Genomic DNA, 22,017 nt, shown 5'->3' with positions numbered 1-22,017 from the left:
GCTGTTTGAAAAGCAGTCACAAAATTCAGAAAAACAAGTGATACCCTCAGACAGTTTTGGTAAAGGGAAAGGAGACTTGCAAGGAGAAGGAAATGGCAATACAAAACACAGCCACAAACAAAGAGCAAAAGAAAGAAACTTTCCTCAGCCAACCCCTGAGGGAGCACAGCAAGGTTTTTTCATGCCCCATCATCTTGTCCACAGAGCCAAGCTCGAGATGTGTCAGTGAAGCTTCCACCTGAAAGTCTCTGGCCACCCATTTGTTGAAACACTCATTTTCTGCTCATTATGAACTCCAGTTTACACACAAAGGCTTTTATCACATATAGCTGCATCCTTACATATTATAAAACACAGATGTTTATCAAAATGAAAAAGGTGCAACCAATAAACTGGGTGTGGAGCAACACAGAAATAACTCTTAGACCTGAATATATATATATATATATATATTTAGTCCTTAAAGCAATTCATATGCTGCTGTAATCAACATTCACTACAGAGATGGTGAGAGAAAAAAAAAGAATAGATAAAAGTTTTATGATTTAGAGTAAGTTTCACAGTATTTTTATATGACAATGGGAATATTTAGAACTGTTACAACTGCACAGACACATCAATATAAAGATTAAAATGCTAACAATTATGACTTGTTTTAGGTTGTTTCACCTTAACATTCAGAAATTAATATTGGGGGGTTACTGAAGAGAGAGTCCAGGAGGAAGTTCACGCAGAAATGAATAATGGTAGAAATGCACTTCCTGTGGTTAAAAGATTTAAGGGTTTCTCATGGCACAACTGATGAGCTAGCAATTGCAATCACTTGGAAACAAATTCAAGTAACCTACATGCACCGTATGAAAAATACTGAAGTCTGAAACTGAGCTCTCCTGCCTAAGGACAGAATGCAGCCAAACAGACAGAGATGCTAATCTCTTTGGAGGTTTAAGCACAGCAGTACCGTAACACCTCTCAGCAGTACCAGAAAAGAAGCAATAATGGAAGTCTGCCTTTCTTCAAAGCCTGTGATTAGTTTCTCTTCTGTTTGGAGGCTCTGTGTGCTGTTAGATGCCATTGGTAAGAGAAAGCAAGAATGAAGATGAGGAGTAAACAGGTTACTTGGAGAAATATGCTTAAACTCTCAGTGTGGGGTTCTCTAGTCTTCTCCTACACAAGCCTCTCCTCCCTGTGAGAGAACATCATGGAGCCAGAAGAAAGCATGTGCTACAGAAATCACAATCAGAGGCAGAAAGGAACTCTTGGTTTCAGAGTCAACTTCCCCTGAGCATCGCAAACAAGACCTGAACAGGCTGCACACTGAGCACACGAAACACCAGCTTGCATTCACAGCAGTCCAGGTCGCAACCATGGCAGCTATGCCTTGTCCAGTGTCCTACACACTGCAATCCTCATTGCAGGAGACAGCACAGACTGCTGTGGTCTCTTATGTTTAAGCAAAAGGAAACCACTTCCTGAATCGCTGTGAGTTATCACTGCCACAATTGACTTGATACTCAAGAGCCCGAAGAAAGGCAGAAGGAGCCTGCTCCTGTAGTCTCAGCAAGTCTGAGCGCAGGCAGGGGTTGTCACAGGAACACAGAACTTGCCAAGCACGCCGTTCTTCGTACCAGCTTCACCTCTGTTTAACCTGTGTCTATCTTTAAACACGTGGGACAGCTGCTACCACGTGTCTTTTGGTGAGAGGGGCATCAGCCTGAGGACAATGCTCTTCAAACCTGAGGTAGATAAGAAGTCCAGCTTGGCCTCACCCGCACAGTGCAACCGCTGCAGGCTGTGCGGCGCTGACACTTTGGTTACAGCTGCTCGAGCTGCTGTGGGCTCTGCGCCTACAGCTCTGAACACACAGGAACAGACACACATGAACCCGTGGGCCCAGTTTTAGAGGAAGTGCCGCAGCCAGCTTTGAACATGTCCTCCCACTCCTCCAGTCCCTCAGAAGTAAAAGAAGATCTAGTGAAGAAATTGAGGAAAAAAAATCGCAAGAGATCCAGTAGGAAGAGCACAGACAGACCAGTATATCCCTTGGTAAAAAAAACAGCAGACAGGTACCTGCAAAGAAAAACTGGCAGCCTGTCATATCGCCTCTCAGAGCACAGCCTGACCAGGAACCAGTGCAAGCAACCACCAAGATATCGAGCATCCCCAAGGCAAGTGTGCTGCAGGGGCGCAACAGCAGCTCGAAGGAGCCTCATCCCTCGTCTTTGAGGGTGGCCAAAAGAGAACAAGAGGGCAAACACTAGGATGACAGCTTGCTGTTGCTTTTTGTGGCAATACAGATTTCATCAAGACATGATCCACTTGGCTTAAATCTGTTTTGACTTCTGCTGCTGCAGCAAAATCCTTGCCACAAAATTTTTAGCTAAAGGTTAAAAATTCTAAAGGCAGTAAAATCAAGGACTTCATTAAACACAAGAAGCACTGAAATAGTACAATTTCAGCCTTCCATAACATACATATTTTTAATATTAATGCTTAGAGCTTGGATTATCAACAGGGAGAACCTACCCAAACCTCCTCATTTACGAGACTCAGCCTGAGTACTGCAGGGCGCCGAAGCCCCGCAGGGTGAAACATTTTCTTTGCCAGCTGAAGGCACCACATCTGAAGATGAGGATGTCAGAGGGACACGTCAGGAGACGGCCTTCTGCAGCACATGAAAATGCGTTGTAGATGGTGCTCAGCCACGCAGGGCTGCTTTTACTTTAGGAGCAGCCTGATCCTTTTTTCATTTCAAACCTCTTTCCAATGCCTTAGAAAGAGGTTTTATGGAGGATTTTCTTAGGAGTGCGCGGGCAGGCTGCGAGGGAGGCTCGCGATACGGGAGCAAGGGGTGCGGGACCGTCCGACAGGGAGGTCCGACGCCTGCGGGACCCCCACGCTGCAGATTATCGGCGGGGCGCGCTAAAACAAAACCGGATTAAAACACGCAGAGCGAGCAACGCGGCCAAACCAGGGCTCGCCAGCCGGCATACCGCCGGGCTGAACGCTTTAAAGGCGTTGAGCTCCGATAGCCGAGCTGCTGCCTCTCCCTGCCCCGGGGTCGGCCGCGCCGAGCCGAGCGGGGGGCCTCCCGCCCCGCCTCCACCCCGCTGCCGGCGCAGGCCCTCCGCGGCTCGGCGCAAGGCTCCGCGGTGCCCCGGGGCCCGGTCCTTTCCCCCCTGCCCACCTGGTCGGCGAGCTTGAGCACAGCCATCCTCCTCCTCCTCCTCCGCTGCCGCCGCGCACATGCAGCTCCCGCGACGGGCGCCGCTGTCGCTGCGGCGGCTCTGTTCCGCTCCGCGCCGGCGGGGCGGGGCGGGACGGGGGCAGGGGCGCGGGGGCCGCCTCGCCCGGCCCGGCCCAGGAAGCAGGGAGGGGCGGGCGGGACGCCTCGCACGGGGCGGGCTGCGCCGCCACCGCCGCCTACCGCCGCCTTTGTTCCCGCCGAACGCCCGCTGCCCCCGGGCTCCCCGCGCGGTAGCGTTCGGGGACGGCGCCGAGCCCCTGAGGGGGCGGCGGGCACCTGCGGCCCGGCCCGGCGGGATGAGGAAGGGGGGGAGCCGAGACCCGGCGCCTCTGGGCCGCCGGCCTCGGCCTGCTCCGAGCGGCCCTCGGAGCTCTCACAAGCCCCTTTTGTCAAGTCCCGTCCCGACTTTTGTCAAGTCGAGTCCTGTCAAACAGGAGGGGAAAAATGGGCATAATCCAAATTTCCTGTCAGAGGGAGCTGGGGGAAACTTCGGTTCCACGCACAGCCCTGAGCTGCTGTGGGACTCCAGCACCAGAGCCAAGCACGTCAGAGGAAAAATGCACAAAGGGGGAATTTTCTTTCCTGCCCCGCTGAGGGGATGAGGTCACATCTACATCATTTAAGTATAAGCAGTGGTCTACACACAGCAACAGGACCTACAAACACTCCAAAGGTGGTAATCAGGATAATTAGATTTTTCTGAGGACACGTAAATGAAAAGGAGTCAAGATTCTGTTTCCCTCTGTCTTGCACAAAGAGGCCAAGCTTGGGTTTAGTGTATTTTCCCCACACATCAGATTGTGCAGTAATGCCCCCCCTACCCTGGGACATAAACAATATAACAGTGATTTATGTTTTTTTGTTGTTGTTTGTTTGTTTTTACCTTTGATTACAGAATGGGGCAACTTAAAGCAACTTAAAAACAAGAATTGTCTTCTACGGAAGAAAATATAATCGAAGAAGGAAACATGTTAGCTTCAGGCTTCTGAGACATCGTTATAGATAGGGATTAAAAATAACAAATCACAACACATTTCAACTCGGTCTGTCTTTAAAAACTCCATTTTAACAGCAAGACTGTGTTAATATAAATCAGTCCTTTAAAGGAGAAAAAGCAGCAAGAGAAACCCTTAGCTGTTAGGTTTGTCTGAGCTCAGGCCGCTTTTCTTTTTGATATTTGCACCCCTTATGGGTGCAGTGCTATAGTTACTACCATGACAGCAAAGGCATCCAAGATTTCTCTCAAAGTACAACATCCTCCTCTCCTGTTCACAAAATATCATATCACCGCATTACAGGCTTATGACTTACCCTGCAGCATCAACTCTTTTTTTTTTTTTTCCAGCTATTTTTTTCAACTGTTTCTTAGCCCTGGCTGGTACCTATCAGTAATTTTATAGCATATTTTCATGTGAGACAATGCAGAGTGATCAACTATATTTTCTGGGAAGAAGAGGCACACAAAGCATTACCATCCAGGGCTAATTATCCAAGTAATGGCTACATCTGCAACTCTCAAATCTGTAGCATTATGTTGACTTTCCATACAGAGACAGTAATAAGTATCTTCAAGATAGACCTTAATGAAAATATGTTTAGTATTGCCAGATTGTGATCTTGGATTAAAACTGTATTTGGAAAGGAAAAAAGCACACTGGACCTCTGACAGGGAAGCCAAAAGAAACCTTCTGAGGATAGCTGGTGCATTTCTTCCCCACTTGCTTGTGCTTAGTCCTAAGAGGATTCTGTGAATCCAGTCAAACTCTTCTGTGAAAGACAAACACACCCCTCATTACACACCCCTATTTTAAAGAGTAAAATAGGAATATGAAGCCTTGAACTTTATGCTCAGGCAATTTCTGCGCAAAAACAAGGAGGAGCAAATTTGCCCCAAATACTTTGCAGTTGCCCGAACTGAGACTTCTTGATTTACTGGCCACAACACAGTAGGGCTGTGTAGGATACTGTCCTGCTATAAAAGGCTTCTGCCTTCCTTGCCCCCAGATCCACCCCCCCCCCCTTTTTTTTAAACAGTAAAAGGTAAGTTCCTCTAGTTCCATCTGACACTGGATGAACATCATTTGCTCTTAGCAGCCACACATGCACAGCAAGCTGTTTCCTCATTCAGGATTTTGTCAGGAAAGCACTCGGCTTTCCCATACCGCTTGGGCTCAGTGAAGTTCCTAGGAAAGCTCAGGTTTTAACATTCAACTTGACCAGAATTTAAGCATTGTCATAAACAATCCATCCTTTGTTATCTCACATGACAATCTCACGTGGTATAATAGTACAAATCTTGGTCAGAGCACTAACAACTTGGGAGGCTCGATATCAGTTCTCTTTCACACCACAATGTTCCTGCATGGTCCTGGGTGGGCAACCCGGTCTTGCAGTGTGCAGTTTATGGAAGGGAAGTCTCCCACTTGGACACTGCTCAAGGAAGAACCGCAGGTAAAGGCCACTGGCTACTGCTCTGAGCATTACCCTGCCATCATGGACTCAGCTTTAGTCTTCCCATGCAGAATCAGGAAAACAGTGCCTGGGAGCTGCACCAGAAGAAAGGGAAACAGCCTCCTTGAAATAAATCTGTCTGCACTGTACTTAAATGCTGTGGAGAACTGGGACGTGAGTAGGAAGTGGGTGAACAGACTGAGTGCAGGAGAGAGGGCAGGACCTTTCCCTGCACCACTGTTCTTCCTGCAGGAATACAAATGCATCTGCAAATTATCTACCAGATTCCCACATGCACTTCTACATCTCAGACAGGCAGATCTCTCCATTAGTCTGATGTTTCTGCAGTCTGACAGGATGTGGTCACTCTAAGGCAGCCAAAAGTCTGCACCACCACCCTCCTCCCTGCTCCTGCCCTGCCTGCACAGCTGAGCAGCAGAAGCAGCAGCCCTGCTGTTTTGTTCTCCAAGAGTCAGGCCTGCTGCTGTATTTAAGCAGGATGATTGCTCACAGATGGAGGGTGCGATTACTCCTGGATGCATGTTTGGCGCCCATCTCATGAAGAAAGCTAAAGGAAATATACTCAACATAGCTCTTAACAGCATTTATTAGCTACTGTTGAGCATGGATGAAAGACAGGACTGATAGCAGAAGAGATTTATCACTAACCCTTTCCGATGACAACTTCAGCTATCTAGCACTTCTCTCATCTGTACCTGGTGGCTGTCCTCTAGCAGCAGCACTTACACATCCTACTGTGCTTTCTTCGTTTTCTACTGTGGGAGTCAGGCTAGAGAAATGTACAAGCATCATTATAAGATTGCAGGGGTAGAAACAAGCAAAAGCATACAGCTGTGGATTTGAAACGGAAATGCAAACACTTACGTTCAGCAAAAAGGAAAGAGGCCACAGCAGGAAAGTGGGCAAGTGAAACACCAGAGATGGTAGCTAAATATTGCTGTCACCATCTCCCCCTCCTGCACTGCTACATCTCAAGGGGATGATTGTGGAGAGCCAGCAATCACCTCAGGAGGTGCTCCAAGCTGCCTGTCATTGCCTTCTCCATCTTTTCTCTTTTGCTTTAGTATGAATTATTTTCACAGACAAAGTTTATTTTATTCCCCCTCCAAACCCCAGAGAGATTCTTTTTCTCATCATTTTTCCTCCCAGATCTACTTGTTCAGTATTTACACAGCGAAAAAAATAAAAATCAAACAAATCACGGAATCACAGAATCGTCTAGGTTGGAAGAGACCTCCAAGATCATCTAGTCCAACCTCAGCCCTAACACTAACAAGTCCTACACTAAACCATATCACTAAGGGCTACATCTAAACGTCTTTTAAAGACCTCCAGGGATGGTGACTCAACCACCTCCCTGGGCAGCCCATTCCAATGCCTAACAACCCTTTTGGTAAAGAAGTTCTTCCTAACATTCAACCTAAACCTCCCCTGGCGCAACTTTAGCCCATTCCCCCTCGTCCTGTCACCAGGCATGTGGGAGAATAGACCAACCCCCACCTCTCTACAGCCTCCTTTAAGGTACCTGTAGAGAGCGATGAGGTCTCCCCTGAGCCTCCTCTTCTTGAGGCTAAACAATCCCAGCTCCCTCAGCCGCTCCTCGTAAGACTTGTTCTCCAGACCCCCCCCCCTCGTTGCCCTTCTCTGGACTCGCTCAAGCACCTCCATGTCCTTCTCGTAGCAAGGGGCCCAAAACTGAACACAGTACTCGAGGTGCAGCCTCACCAGAGCTGAGTACAGGGGGACAATCACCTCCCTAGACCTGCTGGCCACACTGCTTCTTATGCAAGCCAGGATGCTGTTGGCCTTCTTGGCCACGTGAGCACACTGCTGGCTCATATTCAGCCAACTATCAACCAGTACTCCCAGGTCCTTCTCTGCCAGGCAGCTTTCCAGCCACTCATCTCCCAGCCTGTAGCTCTGCTTGGGGTTGTTGTGCCCCAGATGCAGGACCCGGCACTTGGCCTTGTTGAACCTCATACAGTTGGCCTCAGCCCATCGGTCCAGCCTATCCAGATCCTCCTGCAGAGCCTTCCTTCCCTCGAGCAGATCGACACACGCACCTAACTTGGTGTCATCTGCAAACTTACTGAGGGTGCACTCCATCCCCTCATCCAGGTCATCGATAAAGATATTGAAGAGGACCGGCCCCAGCACTGAGCCCTGGGGAGATTAAAAAAATAAAACCGCCGCTCGCAGCCCGGCCGCAGCACCCGCCGCGCCGCCTGCATCCAGCCCCTCCCCGCCACGTCCTGAATCAATAATAAGGGGAGATGAGACCTTAGCAGCACCTCCTCTTATCCATACACAGGCCTCCTCCCATTTCAAATACTTCTTAATTACACATTTGCAGCCAGGCAGTTAATGCACAGAGAGGATTAACCATATAATACAATTGGAAACTATGAATTGAAGCTGAACATATAATTATTGCAGCCTTCTGCCATGTTAACCAAAAAGGAAAAAACACCCCCCCATATGTTGAGGTGTCCATACCATTTGTCTTAGCAAGCATCTTTCTTGCAGATATATCCATGCAACTACTACTAGGTATGGAAAACAGGTGAAAAATTAAGGCAATTAGGCAGCTCCTTTCTGGTTACACTTGTCTAGAAATGCATCTCTGCAAAAAAAAGGATTTCACCACGAGTGGAAACATTAGGTTGACCCCAGATCTCAAAGTGATATGCTAGTGGTCAACACAAATACATACCTATCTTTATCATCCCTGAACAGCTGAAACTTCTGTTGCAGTTTCTATCTGTCACACATCCTGGTGCTTCTTCTAGAAACCAGTTAAATCAGCAGAAAGACTCATTGATTTACAAGGGCTTTGGACATGGTTTCACAGGATGCAGCAAGGACAGGACAAAGTGGGGGAAAAAAAAGGGCTTTGCTTCTTGCTACCTTGTATCTAATATGCAAGAAAGATTTGCATTATTTTTTATTTGATCTAGAGGTTTCAACTCTCCTGTCCTGTGAAATACCAAGTTCCTTGATTCTGTTTGAACTCTGCCATCAGAAAAGGGAGAGGGGAAAAAAAAAACACCACTGGACACGTCGCCATACTCTACAGAACTGCAGGTCTGGACTCTTTACCAAAACAGACACTACATACCAACTGGTGCTAAGGTATTGGAGAAAAAGGGAAGAAAGACAAGGGGGAAAAAATAAGTTAGCAAGAGGGAAGTTCAGTATTTAAATATTTTCTTCTCCTCGACCCTACTCAATCTATGGGTGTCTGCAAGATCTTAAATCTCCTGTGTCATTAATCTTCTAGGGGAAACATGAAAAGAAGAATAAAAACCGTTAAGTAGTACTGTTAGGGCTTCTTTGTGCATAAGGTAACAATGTTTGAGTTTAAAATGTTCAAATCTTTTTCCCTCTCAAATGAGGACAACAATCTTTGGACTCGAAAAGCAGTATCTTCCAGTATTCATGGTCTGAAGTGACTCATCAGCTTTGAAGTTTTTGGTTTTTTTTTTTTAATCTAAATCCTTATTTTCCTGACTTACACTTTAAAGTATGCCTGACCTTTCAAGAACTCAGCACAAATGATCTCCATGGGGCATGATTCCTGTCCCATTGAAACATCCTGTGTACCCCTTTCAGCGCAGCATCAGGTAGTTGTACAAGTAGTGTTTACCTAATGAGTCATACTAATCGGAAAGAGATCATTGTTAGCTAAATATACACTCCCAGTCAATTTAAAACACAACACCAATCTCCCTTTGCATACTCATTTCACCTAAGTAACCTGTATCAGTTATTTGCAATCCCTAGCCTTTGAAGTCTTTTTTTATTTCCATCCTCAAGATCCAATTCATTGAAGCATTGGATTAACACAACACAGTATTGCATAAATACTTTTAATCTCGGTTGCATCAGAACATCATTATTATTTTAATGTAGTAAGGTTTCATGCGTTTGATCTTTTTGCCTCTCAGTACTTGCTTAATCTTCACTTCTGTCTAGTACTAGGTACAGCCATTGGGACACCACCAATGGACATATTCCAACAGTGTTGAAATCTACTAACTAAGAATTAATTTTGGAAAGAAACAACCAGGTCAGTTGTCCAAGGTCCAAAGTCATTGTATTGAAAGCAGGGAGTACTACAGAAGTTCAAATAGGTGGAAATCCACAAACCATCTTCAGCGTGCAGACAGGAAGATAGGGACTACGCTTGAGCCTCTGCCAAGACCTAAGGAGTCCGACACCAGATCTAACATCCAGGCAGAATTTGGGACTGTTCTACTACCAAAACCCTTCTTCAAAACTCAGCAATATTCTTCACTGTGCCCAAAAGCTAGCACCACATTTCATTTTCCAGGTCACACAAACCAAGAAATCCTCTCCCTGGGGATGCATTTAACTAGAGGGGGTGTGGAAGCATACAGCAACTAACAAGAAATTGCCACCAAGGAGGAAACACCACTGTGGTAGTTTTCTCTTTAATGTCAGGGGTTAGCTCATAATCCAAGGGGAGGGTTTTTTCCCTTCCATCAGAGAAGTTATGTGGCCAAGAGCTCTGTGAGGAGAATGATGTGACAGCGGGTGTCAGTAATGTTATTTTTGGAGGAAGGCTGAAGTCTGGATTAAGTTCTGATCTGCAGGATGAAAACTAATAGAAACAAATCAGCCTACCAGATTGCTGTCTGTGTTGCTTTATGGTTAAATAACTTGCTATGTGATACTGTATGCCCCTTTACAGAAAGGCAACACTATACTGGAAACATGCTGAATGAAGGTCTGTGAAATAAACCAATTAAAATATCTGAATACACCGAAATACAGATCAGAACAAAGCTGGTATGGGGGAACAAAAGGTATGTGTGTTGTGGTACAGGCTTACCTCAAGCTAGTTAGATAGTCATAAGCCCTGCTAAAACTGACCAACATTCAAGTTCTTCCTGCAAGATAAATCAGAAACAGCTATTATACACCCTTTTGCTGTAGCAATACTTGGAAACAGCAGACAGCCAGTGCTTGAGGTCACAGGCCATAGACTAGAAGTTTGTCTGCAGACTGGAAGAAGCTGACTGGGCTCAGTACCATGTGTTTCACATGTGAGAGGCAAAAATCCAGAGGAATAGCCAGAACAGCATTGAAAACAAGCAGAAACATCAGACTCCTCAGGGCACTGGATCAACAGAAGGGTCAGACTTGGAAAGAGTTTGTTCTGCATTCAGATACAAAACTATCTACACTCTCCTGCAAATGTAAAATGAGATGGTGTCACAGCTGACTCAGAGGAGGTCTTCTATCAGAAAATAGTTCTTTGATATCCAGATTCCATCCTGCCACTCAGACAATAAAACAGCATTTTGCTTCTAACACTGCTAGCCTGGTCCATCTTGTATTTCAATACTGGGCCAACTGTACTAGCCACAACACGGGCTGAAGAGGACAAAGTTCCTCTCCAAAGAGCACAGACCTTTGGAACATGAGGAATGACAGAAATCCAGCAGCACAGTTACCTTTGTTTTACTAAATTTTCCTTCACATGCTTCATAACTGCTTGAGAAACTTGTGTTTACCAACAGCACTTGTTCTGGAGCACACGTGTGTTGATGATTCTTTAGATTATACCTTGTGAGATGTTTTATTCTTCATTCTTTCTACCTCCTTGCTAAAAATTGGGATTTTTTACAGTGGTTTATAATGTAAGCCTGAGGGAAGAAAAATCCATTTTTCTTTCTGTGCTTCAGTTAAAGAAGGAAATAAGTAACATGAGCCATGAAAGGACTTTGATCCAGAATGTAAATGCTTTACAGATGCCAAATAAGGATGTTTCCAAAGAAAAAGAAAACAACGCATTCTCTACCCCAACCCCTTTTCATTTCCAAACAAGGTAATGGAAGGAGAATTTTGTAAGATTTTGATACAAATTCAATTTCTGCAAGAAGTTGCTCTGTTTTCAATAATTACATACATTCATCAGAATAAACGATTGTTTTGACGGGGGCTTATTGTGCTCTGGGATGAAATTAATTTTTTTTTAAGCTCAGGAGTGTCTCTTAAAGCTATATAGAGAACGGAGAGAAATAGGATAGAGTCAGGAATCCCTCCTTAATTGCAATAAAAAAATGCAGTTGGTGAAATAGTGTTCTTCCTGATGGTCACACTGCCTGCACAATGCATCCTAGCAAAGTTCGCAGCACATACTGACACTGGTGAAGCCCAGGCAGAGTGTCACAAATAGGAAGATCCTGTGGGTGACTGGTTTTATTTGTAATGACTTTTTGGATAGCACATGACCCTGCTCTGTCCTACAAAAACAGCATCAACATCAGTTCATCTTTGATGTTCTTTATGAAAACTCAGCCTTTGTGGATAAGAACTGCTGAGAGTCTTCAATACACAAATGAAAAAGATACAACAGAATGAAATATAAAGTATTTCTAACTAAACCTGACTTCCCCTTCTAAGAACTGAGGAACCTGCCCTCTATTTATGCAAGTTGGAACAAGGTACCTGGAAGGAAAGTCAGGACCCCAACACTAAGTAACTGCTGCAGTTCAGTCACATCCCTTTTAAATGGACGTGTCTTTCACTGCAGACTCCTTTCAGAGCTCCTACAATGTGCCTATTCGCTATACAGTTAAAAATGCTAAGTATCCTTTAAGGATGCAGAGCAAAACAGTTCTTTTGGCATTGAATACTATTACACACACCCTTTGCACAATGTTTTGACACAAAGGGTGGAATAAATAACACAAGGCACATGTGTCTGATTTCAAGATAAAAATCTATGGATTTAGCCTATGCAGACGAGCCCTGCTTTTGCATGGCACCTCAAGGACATCTGTAAGATTCTGCATGAGTGAAGATGTCTCCCCAGATTGTCTTGCAAGATCAGAAGATTGGGTCAATGGCTGTGCTCCAGATAACATCACTATTAACATCTCCAGACATAATCACAGATACAGCTACAAGAATAAAGCGGGTCAGAAACACTGGGGCTTCTAAGCTGATGGTACAGCTGCCTTGCTCCTATCTAATTCCCTAAATCCTAGAGCACAATGAGAATTGAAAACACACCATTCTGGTATAAAAACAGCACCATGAAGCAGCCAGTGTTTAGATATGGGAGCTGAATGATGCAGTTCAGAAACGTCAAGCCTTTATCTTCAGGAAATTGAAAGGTGAAAACTCAGTGATCTCCCCAAAGAAAACTGTGTGAATGTATGACAATATACTTTTGTTGTTCTCTTTTACTCCATATTAAAAACCAATTTTGTGCTTATAAACTAGTACTATGATTTAACCATTATTAATAATCTACATCTTAGACAAGTAGCTAATATAATAGATAATATCACAAACCTCACCACTATCAAGCAGCACTTCTTGGCAGGTTTTGCAGTTCCTTTAGTACAGGAAACATGTTTCAGTACAGTATTTCAGCAATGCCGCGACTGTGTTGACTATAGAGGAAGCTGTAATTTTCCAAATGGCTTGTTACGGATTCAAACTGACTTGCCTGGAAGGAGGGAGGAGGACACAGTCAGAGAGGCTGGAAAAGCTACACCCATATTACTAGAATGCTCCCCACTAAGCAGCAACATCTTGAACCAGCGTGCCAAGTAGGACAGACTGGTTTTAATCGCAATAGTCTGCAGTTCAGTGTGAGACTCCTTACCTAAGTCCTCCATGTCACACCACTGATTTGCTAACAGCTTAAGATATCTGACAGCAAGCTGCACTAGCCCGGATCAGGACAGATGGCCCACATTCACTCCAGCAACTCGGTTTAGCTGATATGAAACACTAAGAAGCCTCCTTATCCTAGCAGTGAGACATGGACAAGCCCCGGAAAGGGAAGGAGACCTGTGTCCTAAAAGATGGCCGAAGCCACATTCTGCCACACCAAACATCACCAGCTGGGCTTTCAGATGTCTGCCCGTGAAACCTACTAACCCGCTTGCAGTCATTACCCCTAGATGCAAATAAATGTTTAAATTTTCAACAGCTACTAAATTGAAATATTTTCTAGACTACGTGAATAATAGGGATAATAAAACAGACCAATCAGCTTCACTATCACAGGAAGAAGGAAAATGAGGGGATTGCAAACATGAAAAATAAGAGACAAATTTATAAAGATTTTTGAGGGGTGGACAACTATGTTACACATCACTACATCATCACAAAGGATGTAGAGCTAGCAAGAGACAAGCTGTCACGAGCAGCGTTCTTCCATCTCTAACACCTGGAGAGTAACCGACATACGGAAGTGCAGTAACTCCCAAGTCAGTACTGCAGACCTGTCCCTGATGGCTAAAACACCCAAGAGCTACCTCAACACTGTTACACAGAAAGAAACTGTAACTGGGATCAAGAGAAAAAGCAAACCACACTCAAGAGTATGTATACATTTTTTATTTGCCCCTGAGCAATTAAAGGTAAGCATATGAATATTGAGAAGTTGTTCTCCAACCTCCAGACAGTGACTCAGAGAACAATCTTTATATATAAACCATGTGATGGCTTATGCAATTACTAATTGCAGCTTCCTACAAATAGTGAGTGAATTATAGGCATATAGTGTTCTGTAATTAAACATTTTTGTTCCTGTAAACTTTGCAGGAACTTTCCACTAAAATCTTACACAGAAAACAACAAATTCAGAACAGATATAGGGTGGTGACTAATAGCAGGGAAGCAATGTAGCCAAAGATGAACTTACTCATTAAGCTTAGCAGGCAAAAAAAAAATCGTTGGCATCTTCAATAGAATACCACATTAGAGTCAAACAGCACAGCAAAAATCAGGTAGAGTTTCTTGTGTGAACTTTGATCAGCTGCTGTCCTAGGCCTATCATACCACATGTACTGGTGGTAGCAAATTTCCAACAACTTCCCAAAGCACTGTATAAGCACAGACAAGAAAGATGTTTTTGGAAATATGTTACCTAATGAAAATAGACTAGGCTTTGAATCAAACACTCAGAGAAAGAAAAAGCACACTTTGCCTTAATGCCACCAAGTTGTAGAACATGTTTAACAATGTGTTAGTTTGCACAGGCCAAAAAAGAGCACATCTGCAAGCACCTCTAGCCTTAATTTAGATGATAAGCAGGAAGCCCAGTTTCTGGGAGGAGAATGCTGCAAGAGCAGCTCCTCTGCGACCACCTGAAAGCACTTTGAGTCACAGCATATGAACAACTGCTGCAGAAAAATATGCGACAACAGGGCCTGCACTGCAGACACCAGACAGCTGGACAAGTAGCTTGAAACCCCAGGGCCAATACACTGCTCTAGCATCATCTGGGCAAACAGCAGAGCCTGTGACATAGCCTGCCACTGCAGGAGGCAACAGCTGCAGTATAGAGTTCTGCAGAACCTTAAATAGCAATTTCAACTGCTCTGCTGTGTTGATAATAAAATGACCTTAGTAACTGGTCACTGTAAGGTTATGTTCACCATTTCGAAGAGAACAAAAATAACCTGATTTGTACAGTGTGTTGTCCCCAGTTAAGCTTTAAGTGAAAATTGTACCTGAAAAAATGGTAATCATGTTAAATGATAAACTGTCATTTTACCTTACAGTTGCCTTAAACTAAGTTATCATAGTTACATTTTTTACAATTTCCAATACCATAGCAAACAGGGAAAATTATAAAACAATTATGTACTCAAATATGCTTGTATTTTTAATTGTCAGAATCTTATTTTTTTTAAGATACTGACACAAGACTGGTAGTCTCATGTAGCAGCACTATTATCACTGCCATATTTAACAGTAATACAAACATGCAGCTGAATGCCTACTACATACTGCAGTGAGCCAAACATTTTTGCCTTTTCTCACTGGATATTATGTACCTCCCATTCTTGTTAAAATTAACTAGAACCTAGTGTTACAGAAATCTCTGGCTACGTTTCTGCAGGGTTACAACAAACCTGTTGATCACTGTTTTTTTCTGTGAAAATCCAAGATACATGTACAGACATCTGCAAACCAACGTGCAGAATAATTAAACATTCGTATATAGTTAACTTACTTTTATTAAATGAGGAAATATCCTTTTTTGAAGGTCATTTCTTTGGTCTTAAAAATTCAAACGCTAGCCACCTGGTTTTCATTTCCTGGCCTATTCCTTAGGCCTCAGCTGCATACTGTGCTAAAAACAAAGACTCCATTCTTTAATTGTGAATATCAGGCGCCTTTAACCTTCATTCTGCTGCTAGTGCCTTGGAATGTGAAAAAGCTAATATACAATATCCTCTTTTATTAGCTAAAATAATAAATGGCCAGTTCTATTCCTTTTATCAGCTGGGCTCAAGATCCCCAGATCCCTGGAGACTTAAGAGAAAAAACATCTGATTTTCAAAACAAAATCACTGTATTTGAACACTGTTCTGTTCTACTGTTTTGGATGACAGGCAGGGATTAAAGGTCACTGTTTTTAAGGTTACCTAAGAAGAGGCTGGAAATAAGTCACCTCAGACCCTTGTCACCCTTAGGCAGTTAACAGCCATCACATCTGGTCTCAATCAAAAGCCAGTAATGAACTACAGCTAGAGTATTCAAAGGCTTGTAGCACATACGGTTTTTTAACACAAAAAAAGAAAACTTGGTACATAACATTAGGACCAGTGAAAGATGGCATTCTTCAGTAAGAAATGCAAGTACTTAGAGGAAATGGAGATGGAGAGGAACTTGCACAGCTCACTGACTCAAAATTCATTAGACAGCTCGGTGCACAAGATGATTGCTAGTAAAGCAAAGAAATATTTATCCATCGATGGAAAGAATACACTTAAATATTAAGGTGACCAAACTACCTCCTACTTTTGAAAGGAACAGGAGATTCAGAGTGAATGAACAAACTGATGTAGACCCTGTAGAAGATATTTTTTTTAAATCCTATCAAGAAAGCAAGCTTTCAGAAAACCTGAAACCCTGATGATCACTATCAATAAGAGACACACAGCTGACTTGAGAGACCCATCAGATAGTCTCAGGATAAGAAGATCAAGTGTCATTAATTTATTTACTCTCATTTATTCACAATTTGTAAAACATTTGCTGCTGTGTTGCTTGCAAATTAAAACAACTTATTCCTAACTTCACAAAGCTCAGTCTGGTGCTTGAGTTAGGAGTGTCAGCATAAATGGAAAAGGAAGAGGCACTCCTCACACCCAAGGGTACGCTGGGTCTCTTAAATCAGGTCCCTGGGACACCTTAACAAGACTTGGATTAGCCCACACTGGTTTCAAGGGGTACAACTGGCTGGCAAGAGTGGGGAAGACTCCAGTTTAAACCACATGGGTCAGAGGAAAGTCAGCAGCAAAAATCTTTCAGCAACTACTGGTGAGACTCAAGGCTCGAAGTATCATACTGATGTACAGATTTACACTTCGGATCACAGTGTGCCATATCTACCTCTTCCCTTTTTAATCAAATGGCAAAGACCGAGTTTCCACAGTTGGTTCACAGAACCAACATTAGCATTAAATAGCAGCCAATCACTTCACTCACACATCAACACTTCCCACATTTAACAAAGAACCACAAATTTGAAAGCTGTTCCCCATTCTACCTCAGTCTATTAGTAGAGGGTATTCATTATAGCAGCTTAAATAAAGAGAAAACGTTGCTTTGCCTGGAGAAAACTGGGTAAGAGAATAATCAGTGTGATGCAACATGGCTTGAAATTTGATTTCACAACAGTCATTGCACCAAAAGGTTTAAGAAAATGGCCTTTAAGAGACATTTGTGAAAAGTAGCCAGGGAAAAAAAACACCAACAAAAAAACTTGTACTATGTAATCTCTACGAGCCCATGGATGTAAAATTGATTAAGAGAACAGTTTGCTTTGGTTTATCTGTTAAGCTAGTACATCACTGTTATAACAGACATTCCTAATGTTTCCTAACATTTAAGACTATTCTGTTTATTACAATCATACCAAGCACTAAACTTTAATATGTTAGAAGCTACTTCATAATGAGCCATTTTTAAGAGAGCAGAATTCCCTTAATTGATAAGAACAAACCAGTAGAAGTCTGTTTTGCTAATTTTTAAGGATTTTTACATATAATTTTGCTTAAAAAAAAGTCACATTTACTTTTTGCTGCAGAGTTCTTTGAAGTTCTGCCAAAAAAAAAAAAACAAAAAAAAACCACTTATGCTGGGCTTTACATTTCTGTTCTTGTGAAAAAAACTTACCTCTCCTTAAGCTATTATCAGGGTCTCTGAGAAAAGGTGCATTAAAATTTACCTTACGTCTGTAACAATTGCCAATGTATTTCGGGGTTACTTGCAAACGTTCGTTTACTAACCTAAAATCCTCAGCTTGGCCTTGAGCAGGAATCTAGGCTTGAGGTTCTGCTGTGCTTCAGAGTAAGTTTTCCAGCATTCCCTCTGGAGGGTACGCACTAAACAGCATCACAGAAAAATCAGCATTTCTGTAGCATTCTGATAGCCTTTCTCCTCGTCTTGCCAGGAACAACTTGAAATCTTGCTCTACCTGGAAAAGCAAGCTCTGTCTGACTTCTACAGTGACTCTGCTATGGGATAAAGAAATTCAGCATAAAGAGACACTGAACAGGCTCCATCTCCTCTTCGCTTGGCAAAAAAGCAGCTCATGTTGCTCAGGCTGGGCAAGTTAGATCAGCATCAACTTGCCAGCAGAGATATACAGACAGGCACAATGTACTCTACTTCCCAGTATTTTCCATATCCATTTTGTTTGGCATCTATATTTTTTGAGACTCTCTTGTACTTGGCATGCTCCAGCCTGAGAAGCAGGAGCAAAATCAGAATTTTTCAGCAGCAACTGATTACTCATATACCCAGGAACTGCCGCAGTTGCAAGTACAATTGGAGACCAAGAAAATCTCACTACAGTGCCCTCACTGCCACTGCAGCTACTCCACCATGACACACAGGGAAGAAAAGTCTGATACAAACACAGTGGGAGGTGTAGAACAGATGCAATGAAAAAACGAGCCGTAAGCAAAGCAGGTACAACTGAATCAGAACAGTAGAAGTGAAGGGGGGGTGTCCGTGTGTGAAATTTTATCAAGAGAAACAGAGGTATAGAAGCAAGACAATCTAAGTACAAGCAGATGTAAAATGCAAGAAACATTACATCATTATCTTTTGCTCCTTGCAGAAAGTAGCTTAGACAAAACACACGACAAAAACCTCTCCTGATCTTTAAGATTACCATACCTTATTGATAACTGCTACCACCGGCAAATTTTGGCCTAATTAGCTCAGGCTGTAAAGGCACATATTTCAGTGAAGAAGTTTAGACTGTAAGGAAATAAAGTTACATACAAACTGCATCCTTTTACATTAAAGTACAAATAAACAAGTTGGATACAACCAAGAACTACATTACGTGTTTCAAATACTCTGAACTAGGAAAAGCCCAAGGCAGTACAGCTTATGCTCTGCTCTCTTAATTCACTGTCCCTTTACAAACACGTCGTTGTAATTGACCTTAAAAAATACAAAGATCTGTACCTTTTTTCCTATAGGTCCCACCACACTATTCAGCATACTGGATGAACTTGTTCAGAAGAATCAGGGCTGTCACCAGTGAGGCTTTTGTCCATAGTGTTTATTTTACAATTCACTGAGAAAGTTAGGAACCACAAGTAAATCCGGAAGTTTGTGCAGGGTGAGCTGGGAAGGAACACTTGGTTCCCTCTTTATAAAGAAATCTAAATAAGGAATACGAGACACTATGGACATGCAGATTTCAAGCCTCTACCCGTACTTCCCAAGCACCACACAGTAATTCTGCAGCAATGTAAACTTTCCAGTTGCCAAGCTGTGGCATGTCTCCCATTTCTGCAAAACAGCAGAAGTACATCTTCTGTTCACTTAGCCTAATGTAGTTTTCTACATTAATGGCATAATTAATTATTCATTACATTAATTTAAATAGCAGTAACCTGATCTTTCCATTCATTTGAACACTCTGCCCCTTGCTGTTCAGAACTGGAAATCTGCAGATGAGCACCAGCTACAATCTCAGAGTAAACTTTCCCATTCATTATTTTTGCTGATTTTAATTTGTACTGGAAAAGAAGGAGGTCTGTCCAGAAATGGATGGATGTCACGCAAATATATCTCACTCAAGTTAAATATCTAAATCAAATGAAAGGTATTTAAGTCTCAGTACCTTTAACCTACTGCTATACAAAGAGAACACGATTACCCTAGTCAATATTGTGGTGAAAATTCCTTATTTCATCAAATACTCGGGGGGAGAGGGGGTGTCTTAAGACTTTCAGATAATCAAAGTTAAACTATTTAAGAAATTCACAGAAGAGATTCATAACAAGACAGTTTTTTCCAGGGATTGGAAAAGCACCCTTAAAAGAGGAATGCTAACTTATCCTCAGAAAGATGGCTTCTGGTTGAATTATGCTCACGTTCATTAATTCAGTTCTTTCACAACATTAAAGTTAGGATATTTTTACCCTGATGACCACAATTATATTGAAGTCACATTTTAACAGCCTACCAATCGTAAGATATCAATCATTTGCACTTGCACTGTTATCTAATATCTACAATTGTACTAGTACAAATGAATGTGTATGTACTGCAAGCTGAAATCTGCATGTATTTAGGTTTTAGAAGTATTAAAATGTAGCAGCATTAAAACAGCATTAATCATTCTGCCAGCCTGTTATTTTATGATGGAATACTCAAAACAAAAGGCTGGGCATTTTTCTGATGATATCTCTAATTACTTCATTTCCTTCCCCAAAGCCTGTTGCCATTGGACAAAACAAATACGCGGATCAGTACTATTAAATACCAATCCCTTAATCTGCCTAAGCCAAATCAAATTTGGTATGGTTGCTAAAGAACATCGGTAAAATTTTGTAGGAGCTGCTCTTAGCATTATCAAAACAGTATGTAACCCAGAGATGATGTTTTTAGGCAAGTTCTGATGCAGGACTACTGATGATGCTGCATGCAAAGAATTGCACTTGAATATTATTGCTATTTCAAATTAGGTTTCATACCAGATGCTATGGATAAAAAAAAAGAAAATTTTGTGTACAGCTGTTTCAGCAAACAGATTTCCTTCCTTTTTTCCTCTTTCACAGGAAGAAAAAACAGTTTGCATCTTCCTCAAATATATTTTTGAAAAGGCTTTTGAGAGTCACATGAAAAGGTTGCGAGACACAAAAAGCTTTAGTTACTCCCCTCCCTCCTACTAGAAAACTTCTACTATTTGACTCTTTTTAAAACTGTTTTGCTGATAACACAACTAGAAGTCATGAGTCACAATTATATCCTGCCTGTATCAGAGCTCTATTTTGGCTAGCCTCTCAAAAAACAGCGTTTCGTTTCCACCTGCCACACTCTCCACTGGCACTTACCCTGTCTTATCCTGCCGAACTACTGAAGTGAAGATGACAGGCCATCTATAAAACAAACAACATTATTAAGTGAGACAGCAGCACTAGAAAGACTAGAATGCACATGTTATTCTCTCCCAGGGAACCGTTCAACTATAGTCTTGAAGAAGTTACCACTGTTTCCACCTAATAATTTTTAGAATAAAGCACACTTCTAGAGAAAAGAAAAAAAGCATGTTTTTCAGTTCTTAACAAATTAGTACCTTAATAAACAACAAGGCTCCAAGCTGTTGTTGCACCATCCCAACCCCTTAACAAAAACTTAGGCCTTGAGAGATAGTGTGGAATTTTCTTATATGCTGAACAGGTAAAGAACCTCACATTTATGTAAAACAGCAAAGTCAGCTAACAACATACCACTGAAGTAGGTGAGAGAGATTAATCACCTAACTTGAATAAGGGACAAACAAAACAATATGCCTGACATACCTTTTGTTTTCTTATAATAAACATGTGGATACTGTACAACACTACCAGACTGATTTAAGCATGTGCTTTCTTTGGCATAGTGTCAAATACCAGGCTGCCTTTTATGTTTTCTTTCTCTTGAGTACATGCACAGGAGAAGAAGAAACAAACAAATGAGGAAATAAGATACTTTCCTTATCTCAAACTGACAACATCAGCATTCACTATGTCACACACTTAAAAATCACCTCATCTCAGGTGCTGGGGATGTGACTTCCCTAAATCTGTATAGGAATTACAGCACAGCCTATAAATATTACTTGGCATTTTATACAGCTGTACATGCCTGAAGACATGCTAAATGTGATCAACATACCTAAGTCATGCAATTGATGCACACACAGCAATTACTAATAAACTACTTTTTGAAAATGGTGATAAACTAATCAACCCTACAACCAGGATACTGCAGATGAAACAATAACA

At 42.4% G+C, this 22,017-nt stretch overlaps 1 protein-coding gene across 11 annotated transcripts in view; it reads right to left on the bottom strand.

Annotated features, from left to right (window-relative positions):
- The window catches only part of ANKRD44 (ankyrin repeat domain 44), a 154,007-nt gene extending 132,022 nt beyond the window's left edge, over nucleotides 1-21,985 (bottom strand). For 3 of the 11 annotated variants that reach the window (XM_080599893.1, XM_080599905.1, XM_080599896.1), the window contains exon 1: nucleotides 3,188-3,298. Coding sequence is in view for 4 of the 11 variants with exons in the window: in XM_080599910.1 (XP_080456036.1) it covers nucleotides 19,205-19,240 (36 nt within the window). In the remaining 7 variants the exon portion in view is untranslated. Of the gene's footprint in view, nucleotides 1-3,187; nucleotides 3,657-19,204 lie in introns of those variants that run through there. The other 8 variants (XR_013953649.1, XM_080599900.1, XM_080599894.1 and 5 more) reach the window with 6 other exon arrangements.
- Between the last annotated feature and the right edge of the window lie 32 nt (nucleotides 21,986-22,017).

The sequence above is a fragment of the Anser brachyrhynchus genome (assembly GCF_964034855.1).
Source record: "Anser brachyrhynchus genome assembly, chromosome: 7".
NCBI classification, from domain to species: Eukaryota; Metazoa; Chordata; class Aves; order Anseriformes; family Anatidae; genus Anser; species Anser brachyrhynchus.
This window is presented reverse-complemented; position numbering and strand designations above follow the sequence as displayed.